The sequence below is a fragment of the Oncorhynchus kisutch genome, linkage group LG8, assembly GCF_002021735.2.
Source record: "Oncorhynchus kisutch isolate 150728-3 linkage group LG8, Okis_V2, whole genome shotgun sequence".
Lineage (NCBI taxonomy): Eukaryota > Metazoa > Chordata > Actinopteri > Salmoniformes > Salmonidae > Oncorhynchus > Oncorhynchus kisutch.
The window spans coordinates 51,276,504-51,293,440 of NC_034181.2; the positions used below are offsets into that span (position 1 = coordinate 51,276,504).

Genomic DNA, 16,937 nt, shown 5'->3' on the forward strand with positions numbered 1-16,937 from the left:
TTAGCCTGAATGCCAAGTGTCACATCTGAAAGAAACCTGGCACTATCCCTACGGTGAAGCATGGTGGTGGTAGCATTACGCTGTGGGGATGTTTTTCAGCGGCAGGGACTTGGAGACTAGTCAGGATCGAGGCAAAGATGAACAGAGCAAAGTACAGAGATCCTACATAACCTGCTCCAGAGCGCTCAGGACCTCAGACTAGGACGAAGGTTCCCCTTCCAACAGGACAACGACCCTAAGTGCACAGCCAAGAGAACGCAGGAGTGGGCCCGGGACAAGTCTCAATGTTCTTGAGTGACCCAGCCAGAGATTGGGCCTGAACCCGATCGAACATCTCTGGTGAGACCTGAAAATAGCTGTGCAGCAATGATCCCCATCCAACCTAATAGAGCTTGAGAGGATCAGGAAGAATTGGAGAAACTCACCAAATACAGGTGTGCCAAGTTTATTGCGTCCTACCCAAGAAGCTGTAATCGCTGCCAAAGGTGCTTCAACCAAGTATTGAGTAAAGGGTCTGAATACTTGTGAAAATTCATTTATTTTATTTTTATAAATTACTACAATTTCTAAACCTGGTTTTGCTTTATAATTATGGGGTATTGTGTGTAGATTGATTGGGGGACAATTTAATACATTTTAGAATAAGGCTGTAATGTAACAAAATGTAGAACAAGTCAAGGAGCCTGAATACTTTCCGAAGGAACTATATACAGCATTTTATTTATCATTCTCATCAACTAAAAAAACAGCAACCAAGTGAATATTTTTATATAGTTGATATATTATAATATGTGGGGTACATATTCATCCAAGCTCACAAGCTCCTCTGTGCATATGAGTGATATAATATACAACACATGGCAACAGCATGCAGTCTTGTTTCTGTACACACACACCACTAAAACACAACTGCACCCTATAAATTCCTCATTAAAATCCTACACATACACACTCCACAGAGACTACCCCCTTTGCACTTAACATTTCTTAGAGGGCTAAACCAACTCCTAATTTTGCTACACGAGCACAGCTCGCATTAGCACAATTAGCTAACTGTATACGCAGAGCCTGGAACTCACTGACATATTTTTTTTTTAACTAAGCGAATAACTTTAACAAGGCTGGGGGTTGTTTATTAGGCGGCTATGAAAATTCCACAGCTATGGAAGTATTTCACTTTCATCAGGGCCGCCTGGGTGAGAGGTACGTTGGGTCGCTAGGCAGGAAGCAGCAGCGGAGAGCCATGGCAGTTTGTTTTGTGTGTGCATGTGACTCTGGGTGCGTGTGATGGGGCTGTTGTGTTATGGGGTGAGATTGGCACCAGAGGTGGCATGCAAAAATGCTCGCCAGCTCCTGTCGGGTGCCAATTAGTGGGAGATATGTCGCGTGATTTGCCCAAACAGCTCTCAAACACGATGCTCAATGGCTGCACAGTGTGTGCGTGTGGGGGGGGGGGGCTCTGAGAGGACAGAGTGAACAAAGAGGAATAAGGAGGGAAGGTTATGCAGACTGGGAATAGAAGAGCAAATGGAAAATGACTGCATTGTGTGTGTATGATGTTTCTCCTTCTCGGTGCCAAAACAGCGCAATCTTACACACAGACCGACCGTTGTACACATCAACTAGCTCTCACATCGTCAGAATTAGACGTTCATTCATCTTTCTTAAATGTCAAAGTTTTTTTCAAAGTAATATGCATATTATTAGTAGATTTGGATAGAAAACACTCTGAAGTTTCTAAAACTGTTTGAATCATGTCTGTGAATATAACAGAACTTATGTAGCAGGCAAAACCCCGAGGACTAACCGTTCAGATTTTTTTTTTTTTAGGTCTCTGTCTGTTCAGTTAATTCTCATTGGGAAACGATATTTCTTAGGAACTTGTTTTCAGTTTCTACCGCTTCCACTGGATGTCACCAGTCTTTGGAATTGGAATGAGGTTATTCTTTTGTGCAATGAAGAAGTACGGCAATCTAGGAACTGCGTAACACTGTTGAGAGTTGCGCAAGACTTGAAAAGTAGCTTGGTATGTTGTCTTCCTGTATTGAAAACAGATAGACCCGTCTTCAATTTGATCGATTATTAACGTTTAAAATTACCTCAAGTATTTAGTATCTTACATGTGTGATTTAATGAAAGTTCAATTTTGATATCATTTTATTTGAATTTGCCGCACTGCAATTTCCCTGGCTTTTGGCCAAGTGGGACGCAAGCGTCCCCTATACCAGGAGAGGGATAAGGTTTGGGATAGGCTGAAAAAAAAATCTCAAACCTTTCTATCGCTGGATTCAGATGTGCAGCCTTCGACACCAGAGGCAGATACTTATGCCCATTCTTTATCCAAAACGCCCTAGCAAAACCGAAACCTACTTGAAGGTAACAGCGCTCACTGTAGCCCTTAGTGGCCGGTTTCCAAGTCATCTCCCAACATCCTCAGACATGGATGGATGTCGAATACTGACTTTTTTCACGGGTGGTAAATATACAGATTTCGACACACAACACTACACGCTCATACAATACATATATGCTACAGCTTTCCTCTCACGTACAGCTGTCTTTTCAGAGCTACAATAAAACCCTATCTGAGTGGTGCTACAAGTCCTATTCAGATTCCAGGCACAAGTGACATAAGCGGTCACTTAGGGCCCCCAGACTCTAGGGGGCTCCAAACCCCCCACAAAAAGGAACTCAGTCAGGGTCTCAACTTCCTGGGGAGAGTAAGAATAGCAGAATACACCAGGTACAATTTCTAAATTGTGCATCAGCAGTTTTTCTCTTTTTCACTGACAGTCACTCAATTAGCCATGTCAGCTAACAATTTCAAGATTTGAAAATAGTCTAGACAGCTATCTAAACTTTTAGAAATCATGGCCGAATACCAACCGGGCATGTGACATTGCTTTTGTTAGTCATTCTCAATCATATACAGTACAGTGCCATCAAAGTATTCACACTCCTTGACTTTTTCCACATGTTGTTGTGTTACCAGCCTGCATTTAAAATGTATACTAAATTGAGATGTTGTGTCACTGGCCCAGTCAATATCCCATAGTTGTGTGTAGGCAGGTCAACATAGAATTATGTTTTTAAACATTTTTGCAAATGAATAAAAACGAAAAGCTGAAATGTCTTGAGTGTTAAACACCGTTTTTTAGGGTAAGCCTAAATAAGTTCAAGAGTGAACATTTACTTAATAAGTTGCATGACTGTATGCAATAATAGTGTTTAACAATATGATTTTGCATGACTACCTCATTTCTGTACCCCACACATACAAATATCTGTACGGTCCCTCAGTTGAGCAGTGAACTTCAAACGCAGATTCAACACCACAGACCAGGTAGGTTTTCTAATGCCTCGCAAAGACGGGAACCTATTGATAGATGGGTAAAAATACAAAAAGCAGACATTGAATATCTCTTTGAGCATGGTGAAGTTATGAATTACTTTGGATTGTGTATCAATTCACCCAATCACTACAAAGATACAGGAGTCCTTCCTAACTCAGTTGCCAGAGAGGAAGGAAACCACTCAGGGATTTCACCATGAAGCCAGTGTTGACTTTAAAACAGATACAGAGTTTAATGGCTGGGATATGAGAACTGACCAACAACATTGTAGTGACTCCACAATACTAACCTAACAATCACAATGAAAAGAAGTAAACCTGTACAGAACACAAATATTTTTTTGCAATAAGGCAGTAAAGTAAAACTGCAAAACATGTAGCAAAGAAATTGACTATGTCCTGAATACAAAGTGTTACAAATCCAACACATCACTGAGTAGCCCTCTTTATATTTTCAAGTAGCTTTAACATGCACTCATTTCTCTCCACCCCATGGCAAAATGGTGAGAATTGCAGGAAATGTGTTTTAAAATTGCACAAAAAATCCTCCACCCCATGACAAAATGTGTATAATTGCAGAAAATATGATCAAACACGTCGAGGAGGGCTACTAAAATGTTTTGCCTTGTGGGGACCACCCCAACCAAGTCACGCTTGGGGCTCCAAAAAGGCAAGAGCCGTCCCTGTTCCTATTCTTCAGTGTGTACAAAAACACAGCTAAGCTGGCTGTGCGAAGCTACGGTACAGTGCACCGCTATTCTATCTGACAATGGCAGAAGCCTCAGAGTAGGAGGTAAGTGCAACAAAGCTCTCATGGATTCAAGGCTCCCTCATACGCTAGACCCGACCTTGCCTCAGTGTGTGTGTGTGTGTTTATTTATTGGAGGCTTTGGCATTGGCGCAGTGGCCGTGTGTCGGAACTCATGGGAGGCATCGACGGCGAGTTGCTTGGCTACACACACACAGACAGAAATTGGTACACACACACACCGAAAGTGGTACACACATTTAGAGGTACGCACTTACACACAAGAAAGGCACATACACACACAGTGTCACACACACAGGGCTGAGTTCACATGGCGGGACAATGTAATGATGCAATCAAGGCCGACAAAAATTCCAGATTGTCAGCATAATCAAACAACATTCAGCTCATACACCCATACATACCCAACAAGACATGCAAGCAGCCTGTCACCTTCTCAACCTCATCCACTCACATTTGAACCCTGCAGCACATCCTCTGTGTTAGGCTGAGTTTGAGATTGGCATAAAAGAACAGTGTCGTTACAAAACAGAGGGAAGCTGTCGGATTCATAACACACCTTAGGGCAAGAGTCACTGAACATTTGCCGCTTTCACAGAAGACTGGACGTGTAGTAGAGTTTGTGAGTCACTTTTCAACTCAAAGGCACTTCAGATGAAATCAGAGATATAGCTAGCCTGGTTCCAGATCTGTTTGTGCTGTCTTGCCAAGAACGGATTGCTTTCAGTTAGTGAGGTTGTGTGTTGTGACTGAATCACTGTGTAAAATAAATTGTCTCCCACAAAGTTTTATGAAGGTGTTTCATAATGTAAAAGTTGCATACTGTTATATTGTCTGACTGGGACTTTTATTTATCATGTTTTTCTTCTTTGTTGACATTCTCCCATTGGGAGGTGCAATATGCTCTTAAAGGTGCAATATGCTCTGCCATTTCCTCATTTCAAAAAATCTAAATTGACCCAAGAGAATCATTGTACCATCTAAACCAAACATTTTGTATTTTAAGCAGAAGTACAGTATAAAACCGACAGTAAAAAAGAAGCAGAAACAAAAGCGGGAAACATAGAAAGGATTGATCTCTTATCAGACTTGCTTTCAATGAGAATGAGAGATCTACTGTATCTCCCATTTCTATCTGAAATCGGTCAGGTCTCACCAAAAAAAATATTTAAAAAATGCCACACTGGTAATTAGTGAGGGTATATACTTCCCATATCTCAACTCATCCGTTTTTCTTACACTCTTATATGTACCTGCCAATCCCTCTCCCTCCCCTTAAGCCCCCCTAGCTCCCACACCCTCCAATACTATGCTCTAATTGGCTATCATGTATCCAAACATTCCCAGCGAACAATCTGTAGAGAAAGAGATACAGAGGAGAACATGAGACAGAAAGAGAGAAGAGAGGAGAGATACAGTAGGGAGAGAAAGAGGGGGTAAAGAGAGAAAGGTACAGAGAGAAAGAGGAAAGAGACAGTCATACAGCCTGACAGAAAAAGGGGGAGAGAGAAGTAGAGAGAGAGGACAGAGAGATGAGAAGTTTTGACAGCGATTCTTTTTTTACTGGTTGGTTCATGATTCAGAGAGCCGAAGCCTGGCTCAGACCGAAAGGTCAGAGCTTATGTTCACTACCTCCTCCTCTACTTTCCCTCCCTCCCTCATACACACACATACTTGCAAGCATGGGGGGAGGTGGCACACACACACACTGAGGAGAGTGGGCAGCAATTTAGGATTGGCCACTGGACTTTGTGTGAGAGAGCATGGAATTCCTTGTATCTGTTTGTGTGTCCTTATGTGTTTTTCTGTGTGTGTGTGTGTTCGCCAGCCTAGGTGTGCCCACCCACACACAGTTCTAAGGGGATCACAATGTGATTGGCTTGCTCATTCCCATTCTGTGCCACGGTCTGTGCCTCTTGCTATCGTGTGTTTGTGTGCATGCGTGTGTGCGTGCGGAGGATGAGTGTGACGCCAACTACTAGCGACAAACCGGAGTTGGTGCTCAACCCAGGCAACAACACACATGAGAGCTAACATGCTAGCGAAGAGCTTTTCTCAGGTTACATGTAATAACACTCACCGAGTGAGTACCTACATATAGAGGACATCCTATGATGATCATCCAATGCTCACTAGGTGTGAGTGGTGTGAGTGCTACAGGATTCATTCCAGGTCACAGTATTGACATGACAAATTGTTTATCCTCATTTCATCCTTATAGACCATAGTACAGTACCATAATAGGACTATATTCAACAATTCTAGAAGGCCAGTATTCATCGGCGTACACCAACCCACATACCACAAGCCATAGCTTTCCCCATAGAACCACCACTACCACCACAGCATGACCGCCTCCCTCCTTTCCCCATCCTATCCCGGGATACCCTGCCTCCAAGACCCCCTTACCTGTGTGGATCCTCCGGTGGGTCTTTGGAGAGGGCTATGCTAAGGTAGGAAGCGATATAGGGTGTTTTAGCATGGGTCCCTGAACCAAGTCCATCCAACAGTAGAGGCAACAAGTTAAACTCCCGCCCGCCCACTGGCCCATTGTCTCGCTGGTCAGAGTGCCAAAGGTCAAGGTTCAGCCAGCCATCAACTGACATTGCATGGAAAGTCAGAGGTGAGAGGTCAATGATAATGAGGTGTCTGTCAATTAAGGTTAATTGAGATTTTGTGAACAATGATGGCGTTTGTAAACATGGACGCCTGTCTGCTCTACATTTTGGAGTACGTTTGTGTACATTAACAAAGTGAACTTGTACTAAAACACAGTGGAACATATTTGTTTCTAGGTGGATTTAACTACGCCGGCAGGGGCATACAGTATAAGAAACAATTTCATGATGGATAGTTTGATAACTGTATAGGTCATTTTGATTTAACCTCTAGTATTATATCACTCTCAGTGGACTCTAGTCTAATTTAGCTTACTCCCTCCAATTTTGTTTTTATACTTCCTTCCCTTCCTCTAAATGAGTATTTATCTCTCCTGCTGTTCTTCGCGATCTGCAAACATTAAAGATAAAGACTTGTGTTCCTATTTAAAAAAATATATATATATTTTCAGGACAAACAAAACCAAAACCTGTATGCAAATATTATATTTCATTAATCACTTACATTTAGTTAAATATTGGAAAAATACTACATTTCACAGAATGCATTAGTTTAGGATCATGTTGATCTTGAGGCCTTCAAAAAGAAGCCAAACAAATTAAGTGGTTGGTGGAAAAATAATTGACTATTCTAAGCACAGAGGTTAAAGGAGTATATGAACATTGTTTCCAGAGAAAAGTGATATATTATCTTTCATGTTCTATGACTGAGTATAATTTCTATGAATTGCACTGAATTAAATTATACTTCCTGTCACTCAAACTCAAATTCTACATCCTGTGCGGTGTGGCCAATTCAATGCGAATTTCAACTTGTGAGTTGAATGGGAGTCAATTCCCAAATTCTGAATTGAGCCCAACCCTGCATGCTAGCCATGTCTCACACCCTCGCTCTCTCTTTCTGTGACTGCGTGAGCATATGTCAGTTTGTGAGCATGTGTGCGTGCGTGTATGCTTGACTGTTTGGGGCACTGCCAAAATCCTGAAGTATCCCTTTAACCTCGCGCTGACCTGTGTCACACAAACAAACATGCAACCTTACACTCACACACACAAACTCACACATGTGCATGCAGTCACAGAAGGAGAGAGAGGGTGTGAGACATGGCTAGTATGCAGGGTTGGGCTCAATTGCCAAAATCCAAGTATCTCTTTAAACTCCTGTAGGTAGCACGTGAAATGATGTCAAACAAACCTTGCAGTGAGGCAGCAGTGAGAAAAAAGTATCTGGCTCATAACTTCAAAAAGATAATTGTAAACAGATGTCGCAAAGGGATTAAATTGGCCAGAGCTGAGAAAAGAGAGCGTGTGGATTTTCTAAAGCTTTTCTCTCTCTCTTTCTATGCTCTCTCTCCCTCCTGTCTCTGAACCCTCTACCCTCCTTTTGCTCTCCATCTCTCTCCTTCACTGACTGTGGGGACATGATATTATGGCCCATGATATCCAGCTGTCTACTGTTCCCAAAGGAGACCTGAAACCAGACCTACCCCCTGGTTCACCTTGACTCTATTCTGTCTTGGTCTGTGTCTGTCTCCTCTCTTTCGCTCTCTTTTTTTTCTCTGTGCTTTCTCCGTCTCCCTCTGTGTCCCTCTCGTTCTCTCTCTCTCACTTCTTTAGTCCGTGCCTTTCTATATCTGCCATTTCTCTCTTAACTCCACCCCCCACCCCCCCCTCAGTCCCACAATGCCTGGGTCCCCTTTCCTCCTAGAAAAAGAGGGGGGTAAGGGTGGCAGAAGAGGAGGAGAGGTGGAGGCTGCCTGCCGGCCCTCTTGCTCACTCTAATTACTGCCTCTCTTTCTCTCCCTCACTTCCAAAGTCACCCGGCGAGCACACTGAGGTGCGGCGGGGAGGGAAAATTGAACAAGCGTCACACGTCACTACTGGTTACCCTCTGCCTCCCCTGTCAGCACCGCAGCTCTCTCTGTTCACTCGCCCCGCAATTACCGCCCTCCGAGGACCAGAAGACTAAAAGACAGACCTAGCTGGCAATAGCGGTATAGGATCTTTGTGATGCTTTTTGTTGAAGGATGATGGACAAGGTAATAGTAGGGAAAACATTATGTACAATGTCAAAGAGCACAAAGGTTAAAAAATAATGTGTGCCTATCCTGATCCTGTGCTGTGTTGTGCTGTAATTGGGGTGAATGGCAGGTCTGGATAATGTTAAAGGGATTTAGAGATATCACATCTGTGCAATGCAGTAGGGGGCACTATACCAAGACTGGCTGAGGGCCCTGACCTGGCCCCTGACTCAGGGGGACAGTGGGTCGGCGGCAACAGGCAGCAGCACGAGGCCCCATTCACAGGGTGGCCACGTGCCACCTGGACTAACTCTCCCATGCTCTCCTTTAGATCCCGCCACTGCTAGCCTCTCCAGGAATATCCATATTTTTATCTCCTCTCCTATGACTAGAACAGTCAAAGGAAATCTCCCTTCTACCCCACTAACTTTTACCCTACAAACACCCTAGTACAGGGGTGTCAAACCCATTCAATGGAGGGCCTAGTGTCTCCTGTTTAAAATAAAATCTCTCTCTATATGTATGTCCTAGACAACCAGGTGAGGGGAGTTCCATACTAAGTAGTGACCTTAATTTATCAATCAAGTACAAGGGAGGAGCAATAACCCGAAGACACTCAGCCCTCCATGAAATGAGTTTGACACATGCCCACGTCCCTTTGAAGTTTTCCCACCCAAAGCTAACAACTTCAATATCAAAACCTCCACCCCTTTTACCATCTAAATATCCCTAACAGATACTCCCAGAGAGCTCATTCCCATTTAGAAATTTGCCACCATTTTCCTGCCAAGATCCTTCCAAATTCCAGACATAAATTCTGAGATCATTCTGGGAATGGTTTCGGGGGGCAGTGGAGGGATCGATCGCGGCGTTCCCTGCCGACTTACACTGCACGTCTACCCGGATGGACTTGATGGCAGCCACCCCCACCCCGTTGTCGGCCTTGCAGTAGTAGCGGCCGCCCTGTACCCGCTGGATGCCCTCGATGCGCAGCGTCTCGTTGTAGATGGACGTCTCCTGGAACTTGTCAGAGGCGCTGCCTGCTGTCTTTGTCCACCGCACCTGCAGGGGGCAAGGGATTGAGTTGGTTAGTTAGGCTCAGAGTATAGTATACTATAGTATAGAGTGAATATATACTATACCCAGCCAAAAACGTTGATCTATAACCTTTCTACAGTGCTTCTCCCAAATGACCAAATTTGAAAAGAATTGTCAACCCTTCCTCCACTACCTTTAGGATATATTAGCTGAATAAAATAGAACCACGTGCACTTTTTTATCCATGAGCAATTGGAGTTGAGTGGGAGGAATGTGGGGGGCTGGGTGGAGGCAGCTGCAGGGGACATGTGGAGTGCCTGAGAGGGAGGGGGGAGCTTGCCAGGGGTGCCTCTTTACGGTGATGTTGGGTAGGAATAGTTTTGATCTTTTGGTTGTCTGTCATGGGATTTTTCCTTTTCTCTGCATACCATTTTTTATGTACTTATTTTGTTTATTCATCCTATGTTTATTTTCTTCTGTATAAAACAAAATCCCGTCACTGTTTAATTGAATGTATTATATGCTTCCCAATAAAATATCTGAAACGAGAAGCGCTTTGAAGGTATTGACATCTGGGAGACGGGGGGCAAAAGTGTACGGTGCTGCCTAGGGGCCTTTCTCCAGACAAAGATAGAAATGGAGATATTACCTTAATACATCTTGAACCTAAAAGGGTTCTTTGGATGTCCTCATAGGAGAACCCTTTGAAGAACCCTTTTTGGATCCAGGTATAAGAACCCTTTTGGGCTCTATGTAGAACCCTTGCCATAGAAGGCTCTACCTTCTGCTATGGGGACACCCGGAGAACCCTTTATTCTAAGAGTGTAGACACAGAGGTTATGTTTAAATTGGCATCCTTCACTGTATTATCCATTCTGCACTTTGTTCAGTTTGTTTACTGCTTTCATTATTTTCACCTTGTGAAAAAGCAGATAACTGCTTTTCATGCTAAAAACCAAGCTCTTTTGAGTAAAAAAAAGACAATCAAGAGCCTATAAAAACCCACCACCTCTATACGTTGATCTTTGCTCAACACTATCACAAAGATCAATGTCAATTAAACAAACTAATACCAATTAAAGCCTCATTAAACATTTTCATATCAACCTCTACAGGACAATTAACTTCATCCTCCTACTATCAGAGAGGTCATTCCTGATAACAGTGTGAGGTGGGATATAATAGCATAGCACTAGACTGAGGAACAGGGGATGTGTAGGCTGTAGCATCCCAAATGGCACCCTATTCCCTATTTAGTGCATATTTTGACCAGAGCCCTATGGAATACCAGTGTGCACTATTAGTGCAAAAAATAGTGCACTAAATAGGGCATAGGGTGCCATTTGGGATGTGTAAATTATAACGCACACTTGGGATTATAGGATTAGCTGGGCACTTTTAAACACTCGTTGTTTATTCAGGTTTGTTTGTCTGCGCATATGGAGACAGCTGTTTCTCATTGATCGGACAAGGAGGGGAAGGTTAGGAATTAGGTGTGGGACCCTGTTGTCAATAATTACTGACTCAACGGTTTGTGTATGTGTGTGTACTGTCGATGGTTAGTGACTGAGTGCATGTGTGTGGCTGTGCTCTTTATGTGTGTGTATACCTGATGAACCAATGATAAAGACGAGTCGATCTGTCTACCATGGTACGATGGTATAACCTTGACCTGGTTGACTAATTACAATTATAATGCACTCCTGGTCAACAGGAGTGCCATTTGGGTAACAGACTGTAGAAATGGCTCTGTAGGAGATGACTGCCGTTTTACGTGCTCCTAACCAATGGTGCTATTGTCTGTTTTTTCACCTTATCTGATGACCGAAAAAAAGCTTCTGTATATCAGGACAGCGATTACTCACCTCGTACTGGACAAAGATTTTTATCTTTAACGAGTCAGACGCAAAGGATTTACTATAGACACCGGACAAGGCCCATATCCCCGTCATTTACATAAAGAAGAGACTGAGATCCAGGTCGGGGTGCCTTGTAAGAATCCGACGGTGAGTGGGTAACCCACCTCTACCATCAGTCAATTAGCCAACGTGCAATCATTGGATAACAAAATGGATGAGCTCTGATCAAGACTATCCTACCAACGAGACATTAACAGCTGAACGACACGGATAATCAAATTGACAGTGAAATGACAGTGAAATGTTTACTTACAAGCCCCTAACTAACAATGCAGTTGTAAAAAGACAAATAAGAAATAAAAGTAATAACTAGTTAAAGGGCAGCAGTAAAAAAACTATAGCGAGACTAAATATGGGGGTACCGGTATAGAGTCAATGAGCATGGCCACCGGTTAGTCGAGGTAAAAGCTACATGTAGGTAGCGTTATTAAAGTGGATATGTGCAGATAATAACAGATTAGCAGTGGCGTAAAAGAGGGGGGGGGCAATGCAAATAGTCTGGGCAGCCATTTGATTAGATGGTCAGGAGTCTTATGAATTGGGGGTAGAAGCTGTTTAGAAGCCTCTTGGACCTAGACTTGGTGCTCCGGTACCGCTTGCTGTGCGGTAGCAGAGAGAACAGTCTATGACTAGGGCGGGTGGAGTCTTTGACAATTTTTAGGGCCTTCTTCGGACACTGGTATAGCCTGGTATAGAGGTCCTGGATAGCAGGAAGCTTGGCCCCAGTGATGTACTGGGCCATTGGCACTATGTAGTGCCTAGCGGTCGGAGGCCGAGCTGTTGCCATTCCAGGCGGTGATGTAACCAGTCAGGATGCTCTCGATGGTGCAGCTGTAGAACCTTTTGAAGATCTGAGGACACATGCAAAATCTTTTCAGTCTCTTGAGGGGAAATAGTTGTGTTTGGACCATAATAGTTTGTTGGTGATGTGGACACCAAGGAACTTGAAGCTGTCAACCTGCTCCACTACAGCCCGGTCGATGAGAATGGGGGCGTGCTCGGTCCTCCTTTTTCTTTAGTCCACAATCATCTTCTTTGTCTTGATAACGTTGAGGGAGAGGTTGTTATCCTGGCACCACACTCCCAGGTCTCTGATCTCCTCACTATAGGCTGTCTCATGGTTGTCGGTGATCAGGCCTACCACTATTGTGTCTTTGGCAAACTTAATGATGGTGTTGGAGTCATGCTTGGCCATGCAGTCATGAGTGAACAGGGAGTACAGGAGGGGACTGAGCATGCACCCCTGAGGGGCCACTGTGTTGAGGATCACGTGACAAATAAAATTTGATTTTAATGTTATCCAGCAACTTTGTGTCAGATTTCAAAGAATCTCTTAAGGAATAAACAAAGAGGTAAATAGGTGTTGTTATTGCGTTGACGGTGATCTTGGGTCAGTTCATTTTTCTCACTAATGTTCAAGGTTGGGGGAGGGAAGCTTATCCTAGATTTGTACATAGGGAAAACTTCACCCCTGTGTGAAATAATAAAGCTTGAGTGAGTGAGTGAGTGAGTGAGTGAGTGAGTGAGTGAGTGAGTGAGTGAGTGAGTGAGTGAGTGAGAGAAAGAGAGAACCCGGTTAGCAGAGTGCAGTTGAAACTGGGGATGGACGGGAATGCTGGATGTGGGAGAGAAAGTGAGGGGAAAAAGGAGCAGAGGAACACATTGGAAGTTGAAGAGAGAGATCGGGAGAGAGCAAGAGAGAAAAGGAGGAATTGGAAGAGAGAGGAGAAAGAGAAATACAGTGGAAGTAGATAAACGCCAGAGCAGAGCAGCAGTCTTTCTCTCTCTGACATTAGTCATGGGAAATCATCGCCCTCTTTCTCCTCACCAGCTTTTCTTTTTCCAGAGGAGCGATGGCACACCAGCGTACAGTATCTTCCTCTATTCCCTTCCTTTATTGCCAGAGTAGGGAGATGCAACAAGTCTCGCAGTTCAACAGAAAGTGGATTTTCAACACAGACCCACTCCCAGCTTTCCTGTGAGTTATTTGAAGAACTAAAGTAAGAAATGAATGAAACTCAGTTCATTCACCAAATACTTGTTTTATTTTCCTAGGGGTACTGCATACAGAAGAGACAATAAGCCCTAGAGAACGTAAGACTGCAGGGTTGGATTCAACAGGGGATTCGGGACACTGGGGTTCGGATGTGAACGTGATTCAATGGTACTTGTGTATTGAGGGAGAGTTCTTCACAGAATAATAGTATTTTATTAGTCCATCAAATATGGAAATCCTTATACTGCTGCTTTGCTCCCAATCCCCTCAGTGCTACAGAGTGCTGCACAGCAGGTCTTGAGACATGAGTCACTTCAATTAATCTCTTCATACCTTTCGCCCATTTGTAGACCTTTCCATTGGTCCTAAAGTGAAAATTCTCACACAAAACACTTAGACTGAAGGTCTGTGTCCACTCAGTCACACCTCTTGGCCAATAAAAAAATATGGATATGTGGGACTGGCTTCCAGGACACAAACAAAGCCTAGTCCTAGATTTAAAAGCTATTTCAATGGAAAATCTCCAGTAAGCTTGTCTAGGAAACCAGCCTGTGGAGCCCCACAATTCTAAACTCAAACCGAAAGTAGAATTTCTCTGAATACAATATACACTTAATTTGGGTTCTACATGTCAACTATTGTCTGTTTAGTTTATTTAATCCGTTAGTTTAAGCCAGCTCTATCAATCGTAGCGGCCATTAAGTCCCTGAAAGGCACCTAGCAATAGCATAGCGCCCTGTACTTGTAGGCTCGGTTTCCCTGTCACAGATTGACCCTAGTCCTGGATTTAAAAGCATGCTCAATTGACATTGTCCTTTGAAAGTGCTTTTTTAGTCCAGGGTTACGCCTAATCTGTGTCTTCCCCTATTAAGTGTTGCAGTACTACAAAGCCTTTCAACTGCTCCATCCAAATATCCATCCCTCTGCCATAGTGCACACATAGATAATGCTACCGTTACCGCTATCCGAACCCCCTCTCCCGCTATCCGAGACCCCTCTACTGCATAACACCGGTTTATCTGTGGATAAGATTGGTTAAACTGTATTGACCCGCCGAGTGCAGGTGCTCATTATGCGTGTTTGTTGTGGATCATTGCCGCAGCGCCGAGGCAGAGGACAAACACAGAGGGAAAAACAAGTTGCGCTTCGATCCGTGTGACAGAAAAAGAAAGTTAGGGGGGGGGGGAAATGAGGGGGAAAAGGAGTCTTCTTGGGGGTGTTTGGAGGGAAAGAATGGGAGTGGTGAGATATGGATGGATAGTGAGTGATGAAGAGATACCTGGGAGAGGCGAGGAAGGTTAACATCTGTCAACAACTGGCAGACAACACGGCGGTGTCTGGGTTAAGTGTTTGACATGTCCCGCACACAAGCTCACAGACTCTTTCACACACAGGCAGACACACACACACACTCCAGTTCTCAGGTTAAGTGTTTGAAATGGTTTCCCGCAGAGTCCCATCCACCTCCTGTGAATGGATTTGACACCAACCCCTGGTCTGTACACTACACAGACCCGGCCTAAAACAATACTGAGCCGTAGGGCTTGATTCAATTTGTATCGCCAAAGTTCAGCGCTATAGCGTGCTTGACATTTAAAGGTAGTTTCCGATTGAGCATTGTCTTTCAAATTCAATTGCACTATAGCACTGAACTTCGGCGATACGGATTGATTCGAGCCCTTAGCCTATCTATCAACAATTGTATCGGGTTTAAGGCTTCTCACTTGTTACTGTTAATGTACCGTATGCAACTAAATTGTTACCACTATAGTACACTGACATTTTGGGCTGGTTTACCGGGTACTAAACCTTGTCCTGGTCTAAAAAGCATGTTCAACATAGAAAGTCTAGTTCAGGCCTAGGCTTAATATGTTTACTTTTATGAGGCAGCCTACTTGATACTGTCCATTTAATTGTGCTTCAATGAATGTTCACTATTGATAAGATTAACTTGTAATGTGGTCGGGAAAGAAGCTAAATTACAAGGTTCAAAATTACAAAATGGCTGGGGTTTAGAATCAAGTGAAGTCCTGCTAATACAATTCTTCACTGGATTTGTTCTCAAACACAATTGACAGTGTGAACACACTGAGCTACGCCTCAGTGCGCAACTCCATTATGCTCTTTCAAAATGGGCCGATCATAATCCGTCTATTGTTGGAAGAGTATTTGGAGTGACTAATTGGCACGGCACAATCCCACACACGTTGCTGTGTGACTAAAGAAAGAGGAATGAGAGAGAGGGAGGGAAGGAGGAAGGAGAAAATACACGGATCTCAACAAACGCCTGGAGAGAGATCCCTGACGAAGCATGGTTTTTCAAACGCTTGCTAATAAAAATAATAAAACGCTGCTGAGCTTAAAATAAACTTACTGTGGCAAGAACCATTTTCATTATTCTCCCTCACTGGGAAAGAGAGGAGGGAAAGGATCACTTGGAGATTAAACACGGAGAACAATGGGCATTAAGTCATAAACGTCGTCTCCAGGATCGTTGACTTGAATCGTGTCACTTAGCTGGAAGTGGCAGTTATGGGATGGTGTGAAAAATGATGGAGTAGAGAGAGAGAGAGAGAGAGAGAGAGAGAGAGAGAGGATAGGGGGAAGCTAAGGCAAAGAGAGTTATGTATTCCCAGTCAGATAAAGGAATGACAGACAAGGCATCACAGCAATATATCGGATCAATACATCTGGTCGATACATGTTGGCTCATTGACATCCTATACCCTCCGCTGACCAAGGTCCTTCGAGATCCCCTTACACATATCAAACTTCCACTACAATGGTGCCGTTGACACAACAACGGTTAAAGTAATACTCCATATGATTTATAATGGGCTCCTATGCTCAAAAGATGGGGAAAAATATGTCTTAATCTTTTACTAGATTGGTTTCCTGCTTGGACGTTGACTAGGCAAAACTGTCAGTTTTAGTCAGTCCATTCACAAACTTAATGAGAAGATGATAACAGCATATCTGAACATACACACACACACACACACATATACACACACACACACACACACACACACACACACACACACACACACACACACATATACACACACACACACACACACACACACATACACATACACACACATACACACACACACACACATACACATACACACACATACACACACACACACACACACAACACTAGGGGGCTACAGAATATGTCCAAGTCAATAAACTTATGTCCGTTTCAACCATTTCAATAG

The 16,937-nt window shown here is 43.5% G+C and overlaps 1 protein-coding gene across 1 annotated transcript in view; it reads right to left on the minus strand.

The window, feature by feature from the left end:
- LOC109895575 (MAM domain-containing glycosylphosphatidylinositol anchor protein 1) overlaps positions 1-16,937 on the minus strand; it is a 410,076-nt gene that overhangs the window by 269,091 nt on the left and 124,048 nt on the right. Inside the window, exon 4 of the mRNA XM_031830541.1 lies at positions 9,648-9,822. Within this exon, the coding sequence (XP_031686401.1) occupies positions 9,648-9,822 (175 nt within the window). The remainder of the gene's footprint in view (positions 1-9,647; positions 9,823-16,937) is intronic.